Raw genomic sequence first — 23,040 nt, forward strand, 5'->3', positions numbered from 1 at the left:
AGGAGAGTCAACTCTCATAAGGTGTCCCTCAGGCTCCCAATACATGCATACACACTCCCAAATACATCACAGCAGCAGCAAGCAATCATTTCTATCCCACAGACAAGTCCATCTGAAAGAAACGCTAGAATTCTTACCTATGCTTAGTTTCCCAAAATGTGATAATGTAGACAAAATCAACTAACATGTATTACTTACAAAATTCTAAGAAAATATTATCATTTTGGGTTTTGGGTTCTGATGTGAAACTATCCTAACAAGAACTGAACATAACTACATCTTTAAATACAATTCTAATTAATGAGCACAGAAGATGACCAGAAGTCTAAATAAAAAGTGATCAATGCACAGCGATATTAGGAGTTCTGATAAGACTGGAAATCACTCAAGTTATCTGAAGAACAGCTCCGAAGAGGCACAAGCACCCGGACAAGTCCTACCTAAGAACATCTATCTCATCTTTCAGGGCTCTGGTTTCCTCAGCAAGGCTTGTCAGCTCATCATTTCTGTGCTGAAATTCAATCAGCTGCTTTTCAAGCTCCTCACAGTGAACACGGTAATCATCTTTTGCAGCTTCAAGCCTTAAAAAAAAGAAATAATTTTTAATATAGTTTCCATCCTTTGTCTTCTTAATGAGATTTGAATTTAGTATGACATACTTAAATTCAAAAGTGGAAAAAAATTAAAGCAACTCTTAGTCATTAATATTGAAACACAAAAGAAAGGTACATAATGCTCTGAGTTTTCACTTTACCTCTTATGTTCTAACTGAACTTTTATTGGGAAAAAAACAAAGAAAAATGTATACAGTAATTTTTTTGAAACAAATGATCTATAAGGAGGTAAAACATTAATTCTGAACAGATTATAACAAATTAAGGACCATCAGTCTAGGGCATATTGCTGTGTGAGAAAGAAAGTACTCCTAAGAAAGTGTACATTTAAAGAATTCAGTGGATGACCTGGTCAAATCTAGGAGAGCAGAGCATTTAAATAAAGAATGAGAGTGACACTTAGCATCCACTGAGCAATATCAGTTAATGAAGTCCTGAATTCCATTTTGAACACAAAAAAGTTACAAAGAAATTTAGATAACTGATTGTATTTGCAAATGCTCTGTGGTTTAGACAGGAACACCATGTCAATAAACAATCTCCTAATTAGTACCATTATGCTAAGGTTTGCTGTTTAGGAAACACATGCAAAAGTTTAGCAGAGGCTACAGAATCTGCATCTCTCAAAATATCTGAATACTAAGTGTGCTAATCAGAGAAAGCTTCATAATAATAGTAACAACCATGGAACATCTGTAAAAGGCATACAGGAAGGAGTTCCTTATACCCTGACACCTTTACAAGTTTGAAATGATATGAAAACACAATCAAAATACTTGCTTTCAAGGTCTTTGCACAAGTTCAGTAGTCAGCCCAGTCAGAAACAACTAACCTTTACTAACGGTAAGAGTTTTGGCTGTTTATTTTAAAGAGCAAAATGTTAAAGTAAGAGCAAAATGTTAAAGTGAAACCTTTCATTTCTGTTAACTTACTTCTATGGAGGTGCTCTCTGCAATCCCTCCCCCAACTCTTGCTGCCTCTAGCCAATGCCTGGCTTCTATCTTTGAAGTTCTTGCTTTACTGTGTATATCCTACCTGGTTAACCTAACTGAACAATGTGAGGAAGGCACTGCTTACACCATTTGGTATTTTTGTTAGTGTACTTTAATCAATGTCCTAAGTATACATATAATTATCGATTATTGGCTACTGATAATTATGGCTCTTTAAATATTAGTTTAATAAAACTCAATAATTTCTACTAAAATAGTACCTGTAGTTTTCTTCCTGCAATTGTTCTAGCTGTAACTGTGCGTGAAAATACTTTTTAGCAACCATTGTATTTGGATCATCAAAGGAGCCATCCAACTGGTCAAGCTTTTCATTCATCATCTCATTCTCAGAGACCAGTGAATTCTTCTCATCTTGAAGTGCTGTCACCTGAGAAACAAACATCAATAGCAAGGCGACCTCTGATGATCTGGGAGCTCTGTATTCTAATTCTGAATGAAGAATCAAACAGTTTGACTAATAGATGATTTTTAAGGATTCTTCCAACACTAGAATTCCGAGTATAGGAATTTTAGATCAAACAAGAGAAATCAAACCAGTTTCTAAATCTAAATTCAGAGTACAAATAGTTTGAGGTCTCAGCTAATTTTCAAGATGTAGTCATTTTCTCAGCCTAAATTATAATTTTAGGTTCATAGTAGAAAATAACCACAGTCACATATTCTGGAGACAAGCATATTTAGTTAAATAATTATTTTTTAAAGCCAGATAAACTGTTTTCATTTGCACAAGGAAAATATATATAAAAATAAAAATATATATGTAATAAAATTAACTCTAGTCATTTCTAGTAAGCACCAGTAGTCAAGGAAAACACTAAGTTCAGCCAATCCAAAGCAGCAAAATTAAACTTAAATGAACAACAACTTTTGACCAAAGAAGACAACTATTTAGCAGTCGTTAATCAAATATTTTGGTTTTTCTGCTTCAGGGGAAGCAGGGCTGAGACAGATTCACACCATGGAACACAGATTGCTCTCTCACTTCTGTCTTTTTGTCTTAGTCTCCTAGGTACTCGAATGTTGGCATGAACCACTATGTAAGGCCTTTCATTTAAAAGTATACATTTGCTAGATTACTGAAAAAGTTTACTATGTGTATTTCCAATAGGTGGATACATTCCCTGGAGCAATGATACTGACAAGGATTTTTCTGGTTATTTTAATTTTGTTTTGAGGAGAAACACCAGGAATGAGGAAGATTTGAGAGAACATAGAGTGATTTTCCCTGAGATTAGGAGGCACACTGCTTCATGGTTTTTCAAATGTTTCCTCAGAATCATCCACCTCTCTGATTTTATTAGCAGACACAAGTTTTTACCATGTTATAAAACCCACGCTGCCCTGACCCTTCCCTTATGGCATCCCATCTTTCTCTGTCCATACCTGCATATCCAGTTCCTGACATCTTTGCTTCAGCTCCTCCTTTTCTGCTACCGCTTCCTGAAGCTCTTCTAAAGCCCTTTTAAGCTGAAACAGAAAACACCATTCTCAGTGAACCATATTTAGTGAATTAAACTCTTCTATCTATCGACACATGTATAGTGCTATTAGAACTCATGCTTGAAATTTACCTGTTTACTAATGAGCCTTCATGTGTTGCCTTGGTGTGACATTCACATAATCTTACTAATAGAGATAAGGTTTGACATAAATAAGATTTCATGAAAATTCTTGGGACATATGTTAAAGGTTATTACAGATTCTGTTTTTTAACATTGCAGAAAATATGTAAAAAATATGCTTATATTTAAACAAAATTTCTAGCAGAAATAAATTTGAAATATTTAATATTTCTCCAGGCTGGGGGGTGGGGAGCCAGATATCTACAAAAGAAATATCTAGAATTGCACTTGGCCTCTTCTTTCCGCCTTTCCCTGGACCACTCTGATGAGGTTATAGAAAGAAAGAGAACTTTAGCCTATGCAAAAAACACTGTCACAAGATCCTGAGTCTGCCTTTGAGCTATTTCTTCAATCTCAGACAAAAGGACAGAAATTGTTGGGGTGGAGGGCATCAGTATTGAAGCTATAATAAAGATTTTAGACTTAAAAATTTTCTACTGTTTAATGATATAACCATGTAGAATGGGCCACATAACTATCAATGGGTTAGCTAGAATATTTAGTGCCACTGACTCTTAGAACATGGATACAGAAAACACTAAAGCTGTCACTCCTTACATTCACTAAAAAACACATTAATATCAAAGCAGGCTTTTACAGCAAATCACATTCAGTTCCACAGGAGGAATCGCTGCACATCATTTTAAACCTTGTGAATAACTGGTAGGGAAACTATTGTTACTGTCTCTCATGTAATTAAAATCTTACCTGCTGCTCTAATTCTCCAACTGTGTCACTTGCAGGAGAGCTCACTATTTCTTTACTCATCAACTAGGAAATTAAAATAGCAAAGTTAAGTACAATAGTGTAATGTTTATACATATCTACTTACTTGAAGTATTATAAATTGGTTTATATTTAACTTTTTCTTGCCTTAATAAAATGATCCTTAGAACACTAATCAGATAAAAACTTCATTAGAGTAAGAACATTAAAGCATATTAATGATAAGATTAAGAATAAATTACAATTCAAGTTTTAGGAGACATGTTACTGACTATAAACACAAATTTGCTTTTAAATAGGGGATAATTTCATTTCTTTTATCTTGTTCTTTTTCTAGTCTGGGTTCTCATGAGATAGACTAAGCTGGTTTAAAGCTTGTGATTCTCCATCAAGAGCAAGGACTCTAGTATGTACCATCACGCCCCGCTTAAAAAAAATAACTTATATGGCATAAATTAACACTTTCCACCCAAGATTTATAACTGGATTAAGAGTCTATAGCAACCCCAAGAATTTGATATCCTTCTACTATGTCTCATATAATGATAAACTTAAATTTAGGCTACTTGACTCCAAAATCTAAGTGTTCATACATCTGAAGTTCTAAATACGCATGACACAGATACACTAGATGACAAATTCTCAACCTTCCTAATCTGCAGCCCTTTAATCTAGTTCTTTATGCTTTAGTGACCTGCAACCATAAAATTTCATTTCTACTTCATAACTGTAATTTTTCTACTGTTATGAAGTGCAATGTAAGTATCTGTGTTTCCCAGTCATTTCAGGCAACCCCAAGGGGTCATGCCCCAGGTTGAGAAGCACTACACTAATGTCAGGAACTTTCCTTACTGGCAGGAAAAGGAGAGGGAAATGGAATGTCCCACATGCACTAAGGTTGATTATTGTGCTTTTATTAGTAGAAGGTATTGAAAAGAACTTTAAGAGGCTGGAGATTTAGATCCATGGAAGAGAATCTGCCTAGCAATAGCTAGACACTGGATACTGGGTTTGGTGCTGAGCACCAAATTAAAATAAAAGCTTTTAGAATTAGAGGTTCTAAAACTGAGCTTGAAGGCTTTTAACATATTTTAATTGTTAAAAAATTGCAGTTTTATGTAATTTGACTCAAGGTTTTCATACTGTAGCTAGTGGAGTGTCACTTACCTCTTGAATTGCAGTCATGACCACATGCTGAACAGATTCTTCCAGGGTCATTATAGTTTTAATATGCTCTATAAATAAAAAAATTAAATTTGACATAAAATTTCTTCTATGTAACTTCTTAACTACTCAATAACAGAAGTGTGGAAGTTAATTTACCATAAATGATCCTTCATATAAATACACTAATTCACTAACACATCCATTAAAAACAAGAAAATAATTTTCAACATTAATAACTTAAATATTTTAGCCAAAGAAGAAACCCTTTAATTTTTCAAAGTAAAAGAAAGATACTACACAGACCATGTCTGGGTGAGTGATCCTACTGCAGCTGGGGTCTGTGTTGCCACCAATGGTCACACAGAATTCCAGGGCTTGGGCTGCAACCTGTGGCTTGTTGCCATCCGGAGGCCATGACCTGAGTGGGAAAACTGCCTCTAATGGCATGGGTGTAGGGAGCTAGCTCCCCACCCTCACCTGAGGCAGGTGGCCCCAGTGGTCCAGACTGACCAGCTCAGCTATCACCCAGGCCCACAGCTGCGTCTTGGATTGGCTCACCCTAACATCTACCCAACCTGCAGGAGCTTGTGAAGGACTGTTCCTGTGGAATGACACCAACAGGATCTCCATGACATGGACAGCTGTGGGATACCCCAGAGGGATTTCTGTGAGGGTCCCGTGATGATGGTGTACCAGAAACCAGAAGCCTTGAACAAGACCAGTGACTCATTGCAGAGAACAGATGCTAGGAAAGCTGACTGGACAAAAGGGTGTACTCTGTGACACACTGCTCCCAAGACCAACATGACAAATGAAGATGTGCTGGAGAGGCAGGAAAATGGAGAATCTAAAAGGATTTTTTGTTTTGATTTGTTCTTGTATTTGTTTGCTTTGTTTTATGTCATTTAATTTTCTTTTGGAGGTCACTACAGAAGAGAGGAGAGGATACGGGGGGGCTGGGAGGTTATTGGAGTTGGGGTACAAGATGTGAAATTTCCAAAGAATCCATAAAAGAAATTGTGTTTTAAAAAATCAATAATAATCCTTACTTCAAAGCATAAAAGTGTGGAAGTTGTTTTATAACCTTAAATATAGGGGGTTTATTTCTTGTAATTTTCCCCCCTATTTTCATTCCTTCTGCAGCTCTGAGGATGGAATCCAGGTGCACATGACAGAAGAGAGTTCTATTACTAAGCCTAATCGTTAACCCAGACACATATGTTGAAAGCAAAACGTTTCTTTATATATACTGCCTATTAAACTTATATCTCCAGGAACTAAATTTCCTTTCAAAACTATAAAGACAAGAATACTTAATAATGCCGAGGCCTAAATTTTGAATGAGATAGTATATTAAAGTTTGCAAGATGCAAAAAAATCATCAACACCAGAGAAAATTAAATTGTAGATTAAATGGTCAATCATGGCTTATAATATAAGCATGATAAATTTACAGGAAATGGAAGAATGTAATACTAGAAATTAAATAATATTGAAATGAAAAATAGAATGAAAGTCAAATGTTACTTCTCTGGAAATGAATAATAACTGAAACTCTGGAAACATAAATTAGGCACAAATATGCTATAAATAACCAGAAACTAAAATAGAAGTGTTAAACAGAAAATAAAAAGAACCACACTGTAACAAAAAGTACTAGATTTAAACCCGAAATTCATTGTCAAATTGTGCATAGCCAGGGACATTTTACCTGTATGAGAAAGAATTTTTAGTTTTCTCAAGAAAACTACAACATACAAGTTTTTAATGTTCCCTGGCAAAATATGGAAAAATCAATTACTAAATATATACACTGAAATAAGAACATTTTATGGTGTGTGTGTGTGCATCTTATAAACTACAATTGATTTCATGTTACTTTATATTACTTGAGCTGGTATTTACTGAATTTATCTGTCCTGTATCCTTTCTTAAACATGAAGAAATTTTTATGAAGGAGGTGTACTAAGACACTAAGACCAAGCTTTGGTCAAACCGCAGAGAAGTAGTGTCAAAGCTCTTCCCACCCAAGATACACAAGCTCTACTGGGAAGGAGACTCAAATGTACCCAGTTTTATGACATTGATTACTATGCTTATATATACAAGTGTAATATACCAGTTCTATTATTATGTACACTCCTCTACTCCTCAAAGAAAACAGTGAACAGGTTTCTGCTAAACAGAGCAGGTATTATTTGAAGAAGTTTGGATTGCTATTTACTAGCTGAATATTTTTTCTGAAAAATTAAATGAACCTAAAATTCTTATTGACTACCCAATGTGTCCTAAACACCAAATATTAAACTATTTGAACCAAAAACTTAACTTACCCACTGAGCACCAGAATACAGGACACTCAAGAGCTGCAGCATTATTAATGACAGGGGGAGGTCTAGAATTTAGATCTAGTTTATCGCAGGGTGACTTTAGCCACACAGTCGTAGGAAGATAACAGCTTCCTGTACATGTCAGCACTGAGGAATAGCAAAGTAGAGTGTTTGTAGGAAGCAGGACCTCAAGTGACTAGAACTTGCTTACCTTGCTTCCTTTCACAGTTGACTGCACAGCCAAGAATAAGCTGAAGCAACCTCCCAAGCTCCACAGGGTCTGAAGATTCAGTGATTTGGTTTAAATCAGGGATAAGTTCTTCAGAAATCTGCTGCCCCAAAAACTGAAAAAAATCAAAATAATAAATTAGATCACTCAGTTAAGTAGGCAACAAAGAATTTACATTATTAGAAAAATTAATTTAAAATAAATGCATGAAGAACTCAAATTCAGAAATCACAAGTCAGTAATAGTGACTAAAGCCAAGTTAGCAATATTTGAACACATTCTCAATATTCAGAGTCAATTGTATTTGATTTTTATTTGGCCTCACTATCAGAAAAAACAAGGATTTGTTAAGGAAGGAAGGACCTAGGCTACCTTACTCTAACAAAAATGCTTTCCCTGTAAGTAGTAAACAGGACTATGCTAGTCCAAAATATATTAATAAAGGCAAATTATTTATCTAACCTCAAGAGAAGTCAGACTATCTGAAGAATATCTGTACTAGTATGTATCGCTTAGAGTCACAACATAAACCACTGCACTTTCACAAATGAATAGCAAATCCAATGGATTGGACTTTTTCTGTCCCTTGCTTAATTTCTTGAAGCTTATTAAGAAGTTTCTAAATATTCTAGGTTATAGAGCATCCAGAAAAACTCTCACAGCAGCATTAAAATTTTCCCAAGAAACTTTCAAGTTTATTTCTGTGCCATTAAAAAAAAAGAAAAATTCTTAACTAACAAAATTAGTTCAAAGGCCACCAATTATTATACAATGGATTGATTCTATTTGTAAAAATAATTTAGAGTTTCAAAATAAAAACTATCTTTTCCTTTTTTCTTTTTTGGAAATCCAATGCATTTAAGCTTTAAACATCCCATTTTCACAAAAATTCGGAGTGCTCTAAAATAGCAATATAATTATTACAATTATGAGTTTCATCCTAATACAGCAATACAATCAAGAAGTCAAGCAACAGAAATTTTTGTTTAAAATCAGATATTTTTTGTACCTCATGATAATAACTTGTAATTCCATGGAGGACTTTCTTTAAGTTACTAGCCTAAAGTAGAAAAAAAAGAAGAAATAAATGCTTGTTTCATATTAATAATGAAAGACATACCCAAAGGCTAGAGACAGTCACTTTCCCAATAAAAAATTATCAACTTCCTCACCAAGAAGAAAAATGTGTAATAAACCTAATAGAAGTAATTCAAAATACTCATAAGATGAAAAATATCAGAACTGAAAAGAAAACTCATAATCATCAGTGGAGACTTAAGGTTCTTCCTTACCTAACTGGTGGGAAAATTAAACAGAACATCACAAAATACATACTGTGCTATCAATGAATTTGGCACAAAACATATTTAGAGAATGAGGATGTATACTGCTTTCAGGTGCACTTGGAGCATTCATTAAGATACAACATATGAGAAAGCAAGGCTGACATTTGCCCCAAGAACTCATAAAAGGTGGGAAAGGAAATCAAACTTCACAAACTTGTTCTCTGACCTCCACACATGGTGCAGCATGTACATACTCCATAGACACAACATATGCACAATAAAAATATTTTAATGTATGAAATGTGTAAAGCAATATTTGATATTAGGACAAAAAACATACCTAATAATAAATGTTAAAGAAGAACATGTGTAAACAGAAAAAAAGAGAAGCCAATGAGGAAATCATTTGTAAAATATAAAACTGAAAAATTGTAAGCTAGACGTTATTAAGGGAAAATTACAAAAATTTTCAACATTAGCAAAGAATGGTAAGACATCAGTTACAGATCATATGTATGGGCTGAAGAGAAGGTTCAGTGATTAAGAACACTGGTTACTCTTCCAGAGGACCCAGATTCAATTCCCAGCATCTGTAGTGAATAGCTAAACAAAAATGTCATATCAATGTACTTACATCAATAAAGATGTAATGATTAACACAAGCAACACAAATGAATACCAAAACCATACTAAGTAATGAAGTCTACATACACAAACAGTACACACTGTTTGGCTGCATTTTTACAGAATTCTAGACATGAAAACTCAAGTGGACCAAAGCAGCCCCACAGACATCAGAAGCTGATCACTGGGTGAACATTATTAACTGAAAAGGGACCAAAGTATATGTCCTTGGATGGTAGAAAAGCTCTGTAAATAAATGTTGGTATTTATCTTGGGTAAACTCAGGTGTCTAATTACTTTATTATTGTGTGAAAATACAATGGTCAAAAGCAAGTTGTGGAGAAAAGGGTTTATTTGGTTTACAAGTCCTGATCACAACCAATTACTGAGGGAAATCAGGGCAAGAATTCAAGCAGCAGGAGAGGCAGAAACCTTGGAGGATAGCTGCTTAATGACTTGCTTTCAGGTTCACATCCATTCAGCCTGCTTTCTTAAACCTCCCAGGACCACCTACCCAGGTGTGGCATGGCCCATAATGGGCTGGGCCCTCCCACATCAACCAAAAACAAACACCAAAAACCAAAAACCAAAAATCGCACGATTACAGATCAATCTGATGGAAGTGTTTCCTTTTCAACTGGCATTCTGTATTTCAAGGACTCTAGTTTGAGTCTAGTTGATAAAAACTGACCAGCACAATATGTGTTAATTCAAACTGAAATATGCACTCATGAATTAACTTTTAAAAAGGAATGAGCTAACTTTAAAAAGATGGGTGGTAGTGACACAAGCATTTAATCCCTACAAAGGCAGATGGATCTCTGTGAGTTCAAGGCCAGCCTGGTATACAGAGTGAGTTCCAGGACAGGCTCCAAAGCAATACTGAGAAACCATGTCTCGAAAAAACAAAACAAACAAACAAAATAAGCACTGAGTTAAGTTCAGTACTAGAGTTAAGAGCTACTTGCATCATGGGCACCCCCCACCCATCCATTTCTGCATACCTTTATTCTCCAGTTGTCTCCAACATCATCTTTAATTCGGCTTAACCAAGATTCATTGAACCAGGCTACATCACTAAGACAAAAATATACAAAAGCTAAACTTTAAAATGTTTTTGTAACATGAAAAACAAAACTGGAACAAGGTAAGATTTATAGTTGAAAATCTATCCTTAGTGAGATTAGCAGTAATTAAAATGAAACCACTAAAATTTTGGGATTCCAAAAATTTAAGTTGGAGTTTCATTCCCATATTGTTATTTAAATCATTAACACTCGAAATTAAATAAGCACTTACTAAATATTCTGCATTAGGCATTCTGCTACGAAGTACAAAGAAATCCAATACTCTGAGGTATCTACTATACATGGAACACTGATTCTGTGTGAGCTATTACTTCATTTAATACCATAGTAACTTGACAGTGGATATGCTACGCTCAATCTCCCTTTTTAGGGAACAGAGGAGAGCAGTAGAATAATTTGCTTCAAATGACACTGATAAATAGCAAAACACCAAATAAATTAGTTTATTGGGTATGGTTAAATAGAATGCTTTAGTTAAGAAGCATACAAAGTTAAACACTAAAGAAAGCTTGCTTTCATTAGAAATAAAGTCCTGTGTTGATATTGAAGATTGAGACAAATAACTGTCATACAAAAATGTTATAAATTTAATGAGGTTTTCAACATGCTACACAAACAAAGCATATGAACAGACTATGCTCTAACTATTTGGAAGCCTTGTCTAGGGTTTTGAACAACATCAATATAAAGACTGATTACATACTGACTTTTAGAGAAATAGCTAAAGGGAATAAAGAGCACAAATAACTGAAGGAAGACGCGATAGACACTGAGGCCTAAATCACCTCTGACCCCTTTGCAAGGCCTCAGGAGAGTGCTCTGAAACAAGGGGGCTTGTACTTTACAGATAAAATAATAAGGGGTAGGGAGCTCTTTCCCATCCCAGATCCTGAAGAAGAAAAAGAGGAGGAGGAGGAAGAAGACATGAAAGCAGGACACAGGTACATAGGGAGTCACTCTTTCTGTTGAAGAAAATGTGGATTCCCCATTTTCAATTCATTTACTTGAGAGTTTCTAATTGTCCATCTTCTCCTGTTGCTAAGATTACAATTACAAAAACAATTTAATTGAATAGGAGTGCATGCTGCTAGCCAGATATTTATCCAAAATGATTTAATGAGTCAAACTTGTCAAAAATTAAGGTACTTTCTTTTAATATCAGATTCAGTAATATGATGTCCCGATATGGCAGGTGTGATGGGTAACTGTCAACTTTTATGGGTCACAATACTGACATCTGGCCAATCACATCTGTTTCTGCAGCGACACTTCTAGATACAACTTAGGCAAGCAGGTAAGGAGAGCAGACAACCCTCAGGAGAGTGAACCAGTGAGCGGGCCTCACCCAGTCAGGCAAAGACCTGAGGAGAAAGAGAGACTCCCTGCAGAAGTGATCTCAGCAGGAGACTGCCTCAGACCTGGTTCTCCAGCCTGCTGGTCTATTTTGCTCAGCAAGCCTGTACAGGAAATGAACCAGTCCCCTGAAATAAACATGTGCACCCTCACACACACCCCACTTTTGGTACTGCTATTCTGCAGCCCTGTTTCACTAATCTCTTCACCGACATTCCCCACAAAATAATCTAAATTTAGGATTCTACACTGTTAATTACCTTCAAAAATTCAATCTACAGAGTAACATCTTTTCATTGAGTAACGTCTTTTCATTATGTATTTCTTCCCCAGTTCCTTTTTTCTTAAAACTTTCTGTGTTTCTTTCATTCCTAACCCATTTTAATCCTGAGAAGTACTTTCTTCTTTCTCCATAATAACCTAGTTCCTGCCTTACTACAAGCAAATCCATCCTTCTGTAACAACTAGCATTGAGCTAGATTTCCCACCAGTTAAACCTGAAGTTCAGCCTCAGACACTTTCTATTTTTTTGCACTGGTACATCATCTATATGAGTTAATGTGGTTTTTTTTTTTTTGGTTTGTTTTTACATTTATCAGAACTTGAATGACACTTAAGAAGGGGTTAATGAAAAGAAATACAATCCAACTATTCTCTAATAGAAACTAACCAAAACACATCACATTATGTTTAATTCCATCCAAGATATGTCTTCAAGAATTTTAGCAGGTAGCTTGAGGGAATAATTATATTTCTAGTTACTTATAAAAACTGTACTACCTTCAATTGATACCCCAAGAATACTGTTGAATAAAAATCTACCAGAAGGATTCAATGTACTGGATTTCTACTGTTACTGCTGAATAAAAACACTGACTTTGGAGTCAGGTTAAACTAATTCAAATCCCAGCCTTATAATTTATTCATTGTTTGACTTCTAAAAGTAGCTCTCTACACTGCTGGTTCTCGTGGAAAAACTGGAAGTAAAATATCCAATTTATAAAGAAAAAAATTTAAATGAGTGCTGGGAAGATGGCTCAGTGCATAAACATATGTGCTTGAGTTTATATCTGTGGCACCCATGTAAAAGTTAAGTGCAGCAGTACATGTCTATAACCCCAGTACTGGCCATTAAGTGGGACAGAGAGGCAGATCCTGGGAACTCACTGCCAATCAGGATAGCCAAAATGGTGAGCTTCAGGTTAGAGACTATCCTGTTTCAAAAAATTAGGTAGAAAACGATAAAGGAAAATACCCAGTATCAACACAACAGATAATTACACACACATACATACACACACACACACACACACACACACACACACACACACACACCATACACCATATATTGGGACTTATAATTATATATTTAGTAAATACTCTGATGTTGACTACCATGGTTTATACTTTAACTGCTCAAATACCTGCAAATTGAAAAATGAATGGTGATTACCACCTGAACCACATTTTCCAAAACGATATTGAGACCTTATCTGGAAACAGAATTGTCCCAGAATCAATCAAGGTAGGAAGAGATTCTACGGATTTAGAATGGGTCCATAAGACTGGTGCCATTAAAGTGGAGCATACATAGCTACAAACAAAGGGAAAGCAAGCAGAGGCACAGGGGCCTAGAAATGCCCAGACTACCAGGAACCGGAAAAGGCAAGGAAGATCCTCTCTCTGAAGTTTTGGAGTAGGATGACAGCCCACCTAACAGTTTGATTTAGTCTTCTAACTACAAGAACTGTAAGAGAATAAAGTTTTTTACGTTAAGCTACACAGCCTACAGCACTGTTATAGCAGCCCTAAAACAATAATACAGTTGCAGGTGTATTTTTCCAAATGCACAACTTTTTTCCAACAACTGCACCTTCCACACACATTTTTAAAGGAGATGTGCATGCTATAAATCCAAGTTAAAGAAAGGGAACTACAAATCCATTGCTAAGTCCATGACTCCCTATGGCTAATCTTACAGCTTAGACAACTGTTTTAAGATCTTATTATATAAACACATAGCTGCCTCAGATAAGTAAAAATGGTTATCTAAAATGTGGCCTTTTCTTTAAAAAGCAGAATTAATTGTCTTATGTCTATTAATAATTTTCATGTGTTTTGATATGAATCACCACTTAAACTTATTATAAATGTTACCGTATACAGTACTTTGAAACAGTCAAAGAAATTATAATAAAATTAGTCTTTTTGTTAGGATTATGACATTTTGATCCAAATGAGCAAAAACATATTTTTGGAAGTCTTACTGGCCCACATACAGACTTCTAGAAAAGCTTTACAATAAGATAAATGTTACTTAGAAGATAGGGTGGCTCAAATATCAAAGGGTACAATAAAACTGTCTAGTGAAACATAAGTGGTAGGGTGTTAGGGGGGCTGGCAGACAGACCGGCTTGAACCTATTTTTACGTCACTAGTCATTTGTTTAATAAATAAGCATTTCTTACAAGCTAACCTATTTTATTTTCCCTAGAAAATAAAAGCCACTAGAAAACAATAACACATATAAACAAGGACAGAGACAGACATAGACGGAGTAAAAATATGACCATAGGAAAGAAAGCTGTGAGAACACCAGAAGGACACTTGATCAACTATGTTCAGAGAAGCATTACTCATAATAACCAGAACCTAGACACAACCTACATGGCCCTCAACCAAAGAATGGATAAGGAAAATGTGCTACAATTATGCAATGGAGTATTACTCAGCTGTAAAAAACAATGGTCTCATGAAATTTGCAGGCAAATAGATGGAACTAGAAAAAAATCATTCTGTATGAGGTAACTGAGATCCACAAAGACAAACATGGTATGTACTCACTCATAAGTGGATATTAGCAGTAAAGGATAGGATAACAGTATAGGATAAACAACCTATAATCCATAGCCCAGAGAGGCTAGATAACAGAGGACCCAAAGATGGATGCATGGATTTCCCTGGGAAGGGGAAATAGAGCATATCTCCTGGGTAAACTGGGGGTAAGAGATGGGGGTATGGAGGGCTGGGAACTTGAGGGAGCAGGGAGGGCAATGGGCTGGGTGTAGGGAAACAGATTGGAGGAGGGACTGAGGAAGAGAGGTCTTGATAGTGAGGGGGGTGCACTTGGGGGTTACGTAGAATCATGATGCCAGGAAAACCCCCAGGAATCCACAAGGATAACCCCAACTATGATTCCTACCAATAACGGACAAGGTGCCTGAACCGGCCATTTATTGCAATCAGATTGGTGAGTACCCTAATTTTCATCAGAGATACTCTATCCAGTAACTGATGGAAGCAGATGCCGAGAACCACAGCCAAGCACTGGGCTGAACTCTGGGAGTCTTCTTGAAGAAGGGGAGGAGGGATTGTACAAGCCAGGTAGGTCATAACAGGGGAACCCACAGAGACAGCTCATCTGACCTTGTGGTAGCTCATGGACTCTGGACCAACAGTTAGGAAGCCATGAGACCAACCTAGGCCTTCTGCATGTGCATGACAGTTGTGTAGCTTGATTTCTTTGTAGAGCTCCTAGCAGTGAGGTCAGGACCTGTCCCTGGAGCTTAGCTGGCTTTTGGGAATCTATTCCCCATGTTGGATTTCACTGCCTAGCCTTGATGCAAGGGGAGGAATTGGTCCTGGCTCAACTTGATGCGCCATGCTTTACTCAAGCCCATGGGAGGCCTGCCCCTTTCTGAGTGGAGACACAAAGAAGGAGTGGAAGGGGAAGGAGGGAGATGGGGGAGGAGGGCTGGCAGAAGAGGAGGGGTTATTTAGAAAAAAATTACCATGTTGGCTTTGTTCAAGTATTTAGTTTTAAAACAAGATAAAAATGAAACAAATTTTTTAAGAAAGCTGGGAAGAGTATTTTTCAATGACTGAAAAAATATTAACATGTTTTGAGTTAACTAAAAGAGCTGCATATTCAAATTAGATAATCTTGAAAATGCCAAATCATTAAGACTTCAAAATAATCATGAACTGCTTTTCTAGGAATGGCATGGAGGTTTTTGTGGCTCCATCTACAGAATTTTTGAAGCCAGTTTCATCTTGTAGATGATGGCAAAAAGTTCATATAATAATTCTGACTGGAGAACAATGAAGTCAAGCTAGGATTCTGATATATTTTTAAAACAGTTATATTAAAATTCTTAAATCTATTATTTATTAATATTTTTCAACAATAGTCTACAGATTAGAATTATAGTCTACAATATAAACTATACTCTCAATAATACAAATGGTCAAATATGAACTCCTAATTTTTAAATAATGTTTAGTGTACAGTAACATACCGAAGACCAGAAGTCTTGTCAGTGCTTTGTAAATTCACAGTTCATTCACTTAACATGATTACTGATGAACTCATAAATTACTATTATTTCAATATTAGATTTTTAATATAGTTTTTTTCCAGATCTAGAACCTTCTGTGTCAACAGCCTCCAGGAATCTCCAGGTAAAGAGCCCTCAAAAGGACAACCCACATCTGTAGGAAATGCATGCATATATCACTCATATAGCCTTTTCTTCTTGAATGACACATATTTACCAATCATTTGGTTGAAATGAATCTTTACAAACGAGCAAGGAATCATGAGGTGGTAAATTGTTCTTATGCCCTAGTTGGGAGAATGCCTTGGTGCCATATGTCCGACTATATCTACTGGATTCAATCACCTTTATACAAGTGTTCTAGCTCTTATGGGGTTTACATTCTTATGCTGAATACTTTGGTCATTACTCACATTTGATGAAGAACTTGAGCCATGGTTACTCCATTAGTCAGCTGTTTGACATCTTGACAGGGTGAGGCAGTCTTGAATGTCTGCAGCTAAAATGATATAAAACAAATTACCTTACTAGTATACTATCCCTACAACACAAAATAAATAAAATGCAACTAAAATTAGTTTCATTTTGTTTAAATATAGATGGAAAACTATGTTCTAATAGCTGCATAAAATATGTATTAAAAATAAACACATTTTATATAACATAAGCCTAATATAGTAAAACACAGTAGTGCTAAGTATAAAATTACTCAGCATTTCTGAATAATACAAACTCTCAGCTGTAGCTATTGTAGAGAACATCAGAGAAAGAACTTCAAGGTAACTGAACAACCAAAGTTACTCGATAGGAAAATAAAAACTAGAAGTGTTAGGTCTACAACTACTTATACCATATGAGTGAGCTCTGAAAGAAACAGGATTATCCAACAATTAGCCATAGAGCACAAACAGCTGAGTTGTTTCAATAGGATGGCTTCAGCTATCGCTAACATTTCAAATGTCCATGAGGCCAACAAGATGGTGCTGCTGCTAAAGCCTGATGGCCTGCGTGCAATCTCGAGAACTCACATGGCAGAAGAGAGAACCAACTCCTTCAAGTGGTTCTCTGGCGTCCACACTCCAGTCACAGCAAACAATTATTGTCACTTTAAAATTTCATGTATACTTTAAGAAAGAAGTAGGATAGTGACATCTTTTTAAAAACAGCAAATACAAGATAAATTTTATAAAACAAATAAAAGTTAAAATGGATCACATACATTTATAGAAATCTAATCTCTACCCATACTTAAATTCACTATGATTTTTATACATAATTATCCCCTCTATTATTCACTTACTATCCTCAAATTTACCATTGAACAATCAATGTCCATAAAATTCCATTCCAGCATAACTCACTATGATTTTGTGTATTTAGAGTTTCAACAAATGTGTCCGTTTTTCTAATACAAAAGAGATGAAATGTGAAAACTAAGGCTAGCTATCACTGCTTTAAAATCCCATGGAGATGCTTTCTTGAGCTCTTACTTGATGTGGGGCACTGAGGTACCAGGCATAGGACAAGGGAAAAATCACCAGACTCTCACTCAAAGCAGCTATCATTAAGAATTACAAAAAAAAAAGAAAATGGCACGTCACGTTGAGACAAGGGCCAGAGGAAGGAAGCATGGAAATACGAGTGTTTTTAATTATACAAACACAAGAGAAAAAATGGTGTTTTTACGGAGCATGCATTTCAGTATCATGGGATTGTCATTACTAAGGAAGATGGGGAAAGACTGTCAACCAAGGGGATTCAAGAGACAGGCAGGAGTGAGGATACTGAAGGATTGTGACAAACAGCTTGAACTACACGCTATTCTTAGTAAAACCAGCTATGTAATGGGAAACAACTAGAAAGAATGAAGTGAAGCAAGTAACATAATTACATCAGGGTCTGCACATGGCTGTGTGTTCAATGGCCACTAGCACAATCTGAACAAGTTTTCCTGGAGTGTAATACTACAGGGAAAATACATGCTCAAATATGCAGACACATTAAGTCAGAAAGTCCAGGGTGGTTATTGTACATGTTGGCTTTAGAGAAATACGGAATCACAAAGAAGGCGGAAGGAAGAAGAGAGAGATACAATAGAAACACCGAGTATGAAAAGAGCTTGTGTACGGGAGATGAGTTAGGAGGTTCCTGCAGCCACCCTGTTTATAAAATGGACAGCCCCAGCACCGGAACATATATAATGTGAGCTCAGAGTACACGATGAAAGGAGTGTATGAGATATAAAACAAGAATTTTGCAACTGGGTGGATACTCAAGGAAGAGAAACTGCAAAACCTGTAAAAGGAAAACACTGTCGCTACCATTTGCCAATATTTTCTATTTGCATGCTAACTTTTAACATGTAACTTAAAGATGTATCATCAATGCCTTACAAAATGGATACGATTAGTGTCTTTAAAAAATCAATTTCAGAATATCAGGCAGAAAAATCCCAATAGGATTAAGTGAGATGGCTCAGCAATAAAAAAAACTCTAGCTACCAACCTTGACACAAGTTCAATTCCTGAAACTCCCATGGAGAAGAAGCTCCCTCAAGCTGCCCCATCTCCACATGTACAATAACTGAGTGTAATTTAAGAAGTTTGAAAAGGCAGTGTAGACATACATACACACACACTGTATATCTATGAAATGGAGTTGCTTTCTTGCACTATGTTTAAGTAAGTATCAACTTTTCCTCTTAACTGCAAATGAAAGTAGGTAACAGTGTAATTTCACTGGGGTAAACTGAAAGACTTTATAATGGAGAGCAACAACAAAAAATGTCTTAAATGAGACTGGCAAGATGGCTCAGTGTTAGGAGCCTTGGCTGCTCTTAGGATTAGGGTTCAATTCCCATCACCTATACGGCAGCTCACATCTTTTTAACTCCAGTCTGAGGGGATACAATGCCCATTTCTGGCCCCTTGGACACTAGGCATGCACACAGTGAACATGAGAGCAGGTGCACATACACACACAAACAGTGAGCATGAACACAGCAAGCACATACATACACAAACACACACAGAATACTCAACACACACAAAAATACTCACACAAAATAAAAATAAGTAAAATCTCAAAATATAATTTGATCAGTAATTGCATTTCTGCTTTTGTTCTAACCTTTTAAAGTTACAGCAAAAAAATTACTAAAATAATTTGGCCCAATACCCTTAGCAATTGGTGAAAGCTGAGTTCAAAGGTAATAAATAAAGAAGAACCTAGTAACACTAAAATCACAATGAAATTTGAAAACATTTCTTCATTCCCTCTCACATAAATTATACAATCTTTCCCTTTGACTTTTTATTTTATATGTAGCAGTATTTTTTAAGAACTATTTAAAAGAAACATCCAAATCACAAAACCTAACACTTAACAGAATTACGAAGAGACACCTTCACCAGGCAGCTTCTCTTGATGCATCTGCTTCAGGGAGGACCTGTTCCTGCTGTAAAAAGCTGCGCTGACTCCAGCCATCTCTTCACCTGCACGACTTGCCCCACCGCAACTTGTGTTTCTTTCAATCTTAGAAACGGTGCTAGCTCTTCTCAAACACAAAATTACTTAGCATATTTGGGAACACTTTATGGGTCCAAGACAACCTCACAACTCTACTATTTCTTCCCCTCAGGCTATAGACAATAGAGTTCATGTGTACTAATGGACTACTAATAATTCTTCCCTGGGTTTGGAACTGATTTCCTATGATATCTACTCCTTGAAACCATGATGCAACTAAAAATACAGGACAAGAAGTCTATACTCGTTAATGGTGGAATGGCATTCTTAAGGGCAGAGTCAAGACAATTCTACTTTGATTCAATAAGTTGAGATCCTGGCATTCTTCTTCTTAGGATCACAACCAAAGCAGATCAGGCAAGGGTTCTGTTGCCAAGCAGGAAACTACTAGATAACTTCAGAAAGGCCTGTTAGCCACAGTGAGTTCAAGGCTAACGTGGGCATCTTAGACTATGTCTTGACTTAAGTAAAAAGGAGGTTGAAGACACAGTTACATTGGTGGAGCTCTCGCAGAGACCCCCCTTCGTTCAATGGGGGGTGGGCAGTAGAAGCAGCAAAGGAAAACAAATGGTAAAGCAATGCTCTAGAAGAGTTGGAAGGAATAGATTTTACAGCTAGATCCAAAGACAAGGAGGTAGTCTTGCCTAAACGCGAAGATTCAGGTCAAAGTAGCACCAAGCAGTGTGTCCATTCAGCTTCCTAAGAGGTAGAGCTACCAGGTTATTCTCAGTCACAGAACTGGGCAGTGTTATCAAGAAAGATACATCTGGCCATAACAGCATAACCACAAAACAGTCATTCTTGGTTTATCAGTCATTCAGTTTTCTCCGGTATACAGCAGCCTGGGGCAGCAGAAGCCAATCAGCATCTGGCAACCAAGTGCCCGCTGCTTGTGATTCCTTATTTGGTTCACATTTTCTCAGATCTTAGGGAATTTTGCCTTCCATTATAGTTACCCACAGCTCTGCAGTCAAACTGAACCCTGACAGCCCAGCACAAAGTAGGAAGTTAATAAATACTGCTTTAAGAAAGGGCATGGTCATAACACTTTTAAATATTGCCGTGCAGGTTAAGAAAAATCTTGCACTTCGCCACCTGACAGTGAAGCCTGTGACATCATAAAGAAGCCAGCTTACCATTTCAACTATGATCAGACCACAAAACTAGAGACCTGGGCACACTCCCTATGATTAGCCATTTGTTTCTAAACAAAGCAGACCTTTAGAAGTAAGACTACCTTCATTCCTGACCATCTTAAATAGAATGTCTAAAACACTAATTAAAATAAACATGGAGATTGACAACGAGCTAAATGCCTTAACCATGAAATCCCAGCTACTGGCATTCTACTTAAAACTTGTTATTTAAGTCCAAAGTGCAAAAGTAACTTCATGTTTCAAACACTCACAGAGACCTTTCTCATTTGTCCTTTGGATTTGCTTGCATTAGGAGCCGGCTAGGCAATCTCTGGAAAAAATGCAATCCCTCCTGATACAGTCTATTTACATTCCAATCAGACAGACTGCTTTCCACAAAACTGCACAACTAGGCTGAGCGTTGAGGGTCATCAACAACAGTTGTGGGGTGTCAAGTATAATGTAGCACAATAAAGGTTGGGACTGACACCTGGATGCCAATTCTGTCCTATCTAGGCAGTTTCAACAGGTAAGAAACCATTTTGCTCATCGGAATAGTGGAAGAATCTGAGGACAAGGGTCAGTCTGTCAAGTCTGCACCAATGAATGCTGCACAAAGGAGCAAGGGTAAACAAAAATGCCATTTTTTTTTTTTTACTTTACAAACGAAAGGTATTAAGAGGGGAGGTGGAGGCAGAGAGAGAGAGAAAAAGAGCTCCCATAGCAAAGGCAGCTTGGCCATCTCTCTTAAGCTGTGTGGGCCCAAACGGACAGCAAGCTGGGAGCCGAGGTAGCCAGCGTGTCCTAGCCACCTGTGCGCGGTGGGGCGCTGGGGCTGGGTGGAGGTGGACGTGGCAGCCGGAGGTTGCCGTGTTCGGCCCGGCCCGCGGGTGGCCTCGCCAGCAGGCTCTGACCACACTCACCCAGATAATGAGGCTGTCACACAGCGGCAGCTCCGGCTGTGGCAGCGGCTGCGGATCCTCCATCGTCCGGGAACCTCGACGCCTCGCTCAGCGAAGGACGCGCCTCCTCCCGGACCGGCGACAACGACCTGCGCGCCCGCCACGGAGCTTGGCGGCCAGGCCCGGCGCCCGCGCCCGAGCCGCTCACGCGCGAAGCCTCACGGCGCCGCCGACGTCGCGGCGCGACCGCCCCCTCGCCCACCGCGTCCGTCCCGTGCCAGGGCACCTGAGCCAGCCCCGCCCGCCGACCGCACACCGCGCGCTGAGTGACCTCCGTGAGCACCAGTCACAAAGAAGCTGGGAGCCCGCGAGGCCGGCAGGGCGGGAGGAGCGGGAACAGGTCGTGCAGGAGAGCCGCTGATTGGACGCGCTCCAGGGGACTCTGGGCCAATCAAGGAGGAGCAAGCCCGGGCGGTCCAGAGGAGCTGGAGTCAGTGGGCGGAGGTTTATGACCTGGCAGGTGCAGGGAGGGCGTGGCTGGGTGGGGAAGGAGAGCGCGCCTGCGCGGCCTGGGGTGGCCAAAGGGTAGTAGCAGTGGGCGGCTCACGGTGCACACCTCCTGCCCCCGGTTAGCACCTGTGCAGATTCAGAGTGCTCGTGGATTGAAAACCCCAGAGGAAGGAGGAAGCGATTTCCTCCTAGGCATTCTTTGGGAAGCAGTGCTTACATTCGAAGACATGACCCAGAAATGTGTTTCCTAAGGAAAGTACAGACCTCCATGCTGCCTAAGTCAAAGAAGCACTCACAGTATCACAGGTCACTGTGACTAATTTCATCTTACGCGGAGCGAAGGGGAAAGCAATTTTCAGATAGCAAAGTGAGATAGCGTCCAAAAAGCATAGGCGGTATCTGTGTACCCTAGCCCCTCTTTGGGGGTTGAAAAACATCTGTGTTCACTGAGAATGCTGGTGTCGTTATTGGGAGGGACTAGAATATCTTGCTCTCGGTTCTCACCTGTTCACTCATTCGTTAATCCATCTACCCATACTCTGCATTAAGCAGCTGGCCCTTTTAAGTGGCTGTGA

At 37.9% G+C, this 23,040-nt stretch overlaps 1 protein-coding gene across 1 annotated transcript in view; it reads right to left on the bottom strand.

Moving 5' to 3' along the window:
* The window catches only part of Hook1 (hook microtubule tethering protein 1), a 39,106-nt gene extending 16,794 nt beyond the window's left edge, over window positions 1-22,312 (bottom strand). Inside the window, exons 1-10 of the mRNA XM_005074309.4 lie at window positions 21,977-22,312; window positions 16,803-16,888; window positions 10,616-10,688; window positions 8,711-8,761; window positions 7,684-7,816; window positions 5,143-5,210; window positions 3,958-4,020; window positions 3,011-3,094; window positions 1,828-1,994; window positions 441-581 (exon numbers count right to left, since the gene is read on the bottom strand). Of these exons, the coding sequence (XP_005074366.1) occupies window positions 441-581; window positions 1,828-1,994; window positions 3,011-3,094; window positions 3,958-4,020; window positions 5,143-5,210; window positions 7,684-7,816; window positions 8,711-8,761; window positions 10,616-10,688; window positions 16,803-16,888; window positions 21,977-22,039 (929 nt within the window). The 5' untranslated portion in view covers window positions 22,040-22,312. The remainder of the gene's footprint in view (window positions 1-440; window positions 582-1,827; window positions 1,995-3,010; window positions 3,095-3,957; window positions 4,021-5,142; window positions 5,211-7,683; window positions 7,817-8,710; window positions 8,762-10,615; window positions 10,689-16,802; window positions 16,889-21,976) is intronic.
* Between the last annotated feature and the right edge of the window lie 728 nt (window positions 22,313-23,040).

The sequence above is a fragment of the Mesocricetus auratus genome, unplaced genomic scaffold, assembly GCF_017639785.1.
Source record: "Mesocricetus auratus isolate SY011 unplaced genomic scaffold, BCM_Maur_2.0 Super-Scaffold_100014, whole genome shotgun sequence".
Taxonomy (NCBI): domain Eukaryota; kingdom Metazoa; phylum Chordata; class Mammalia; order Rodentia; family Cricetidae; genus Mesocricetus; species Mesocricetus auratus.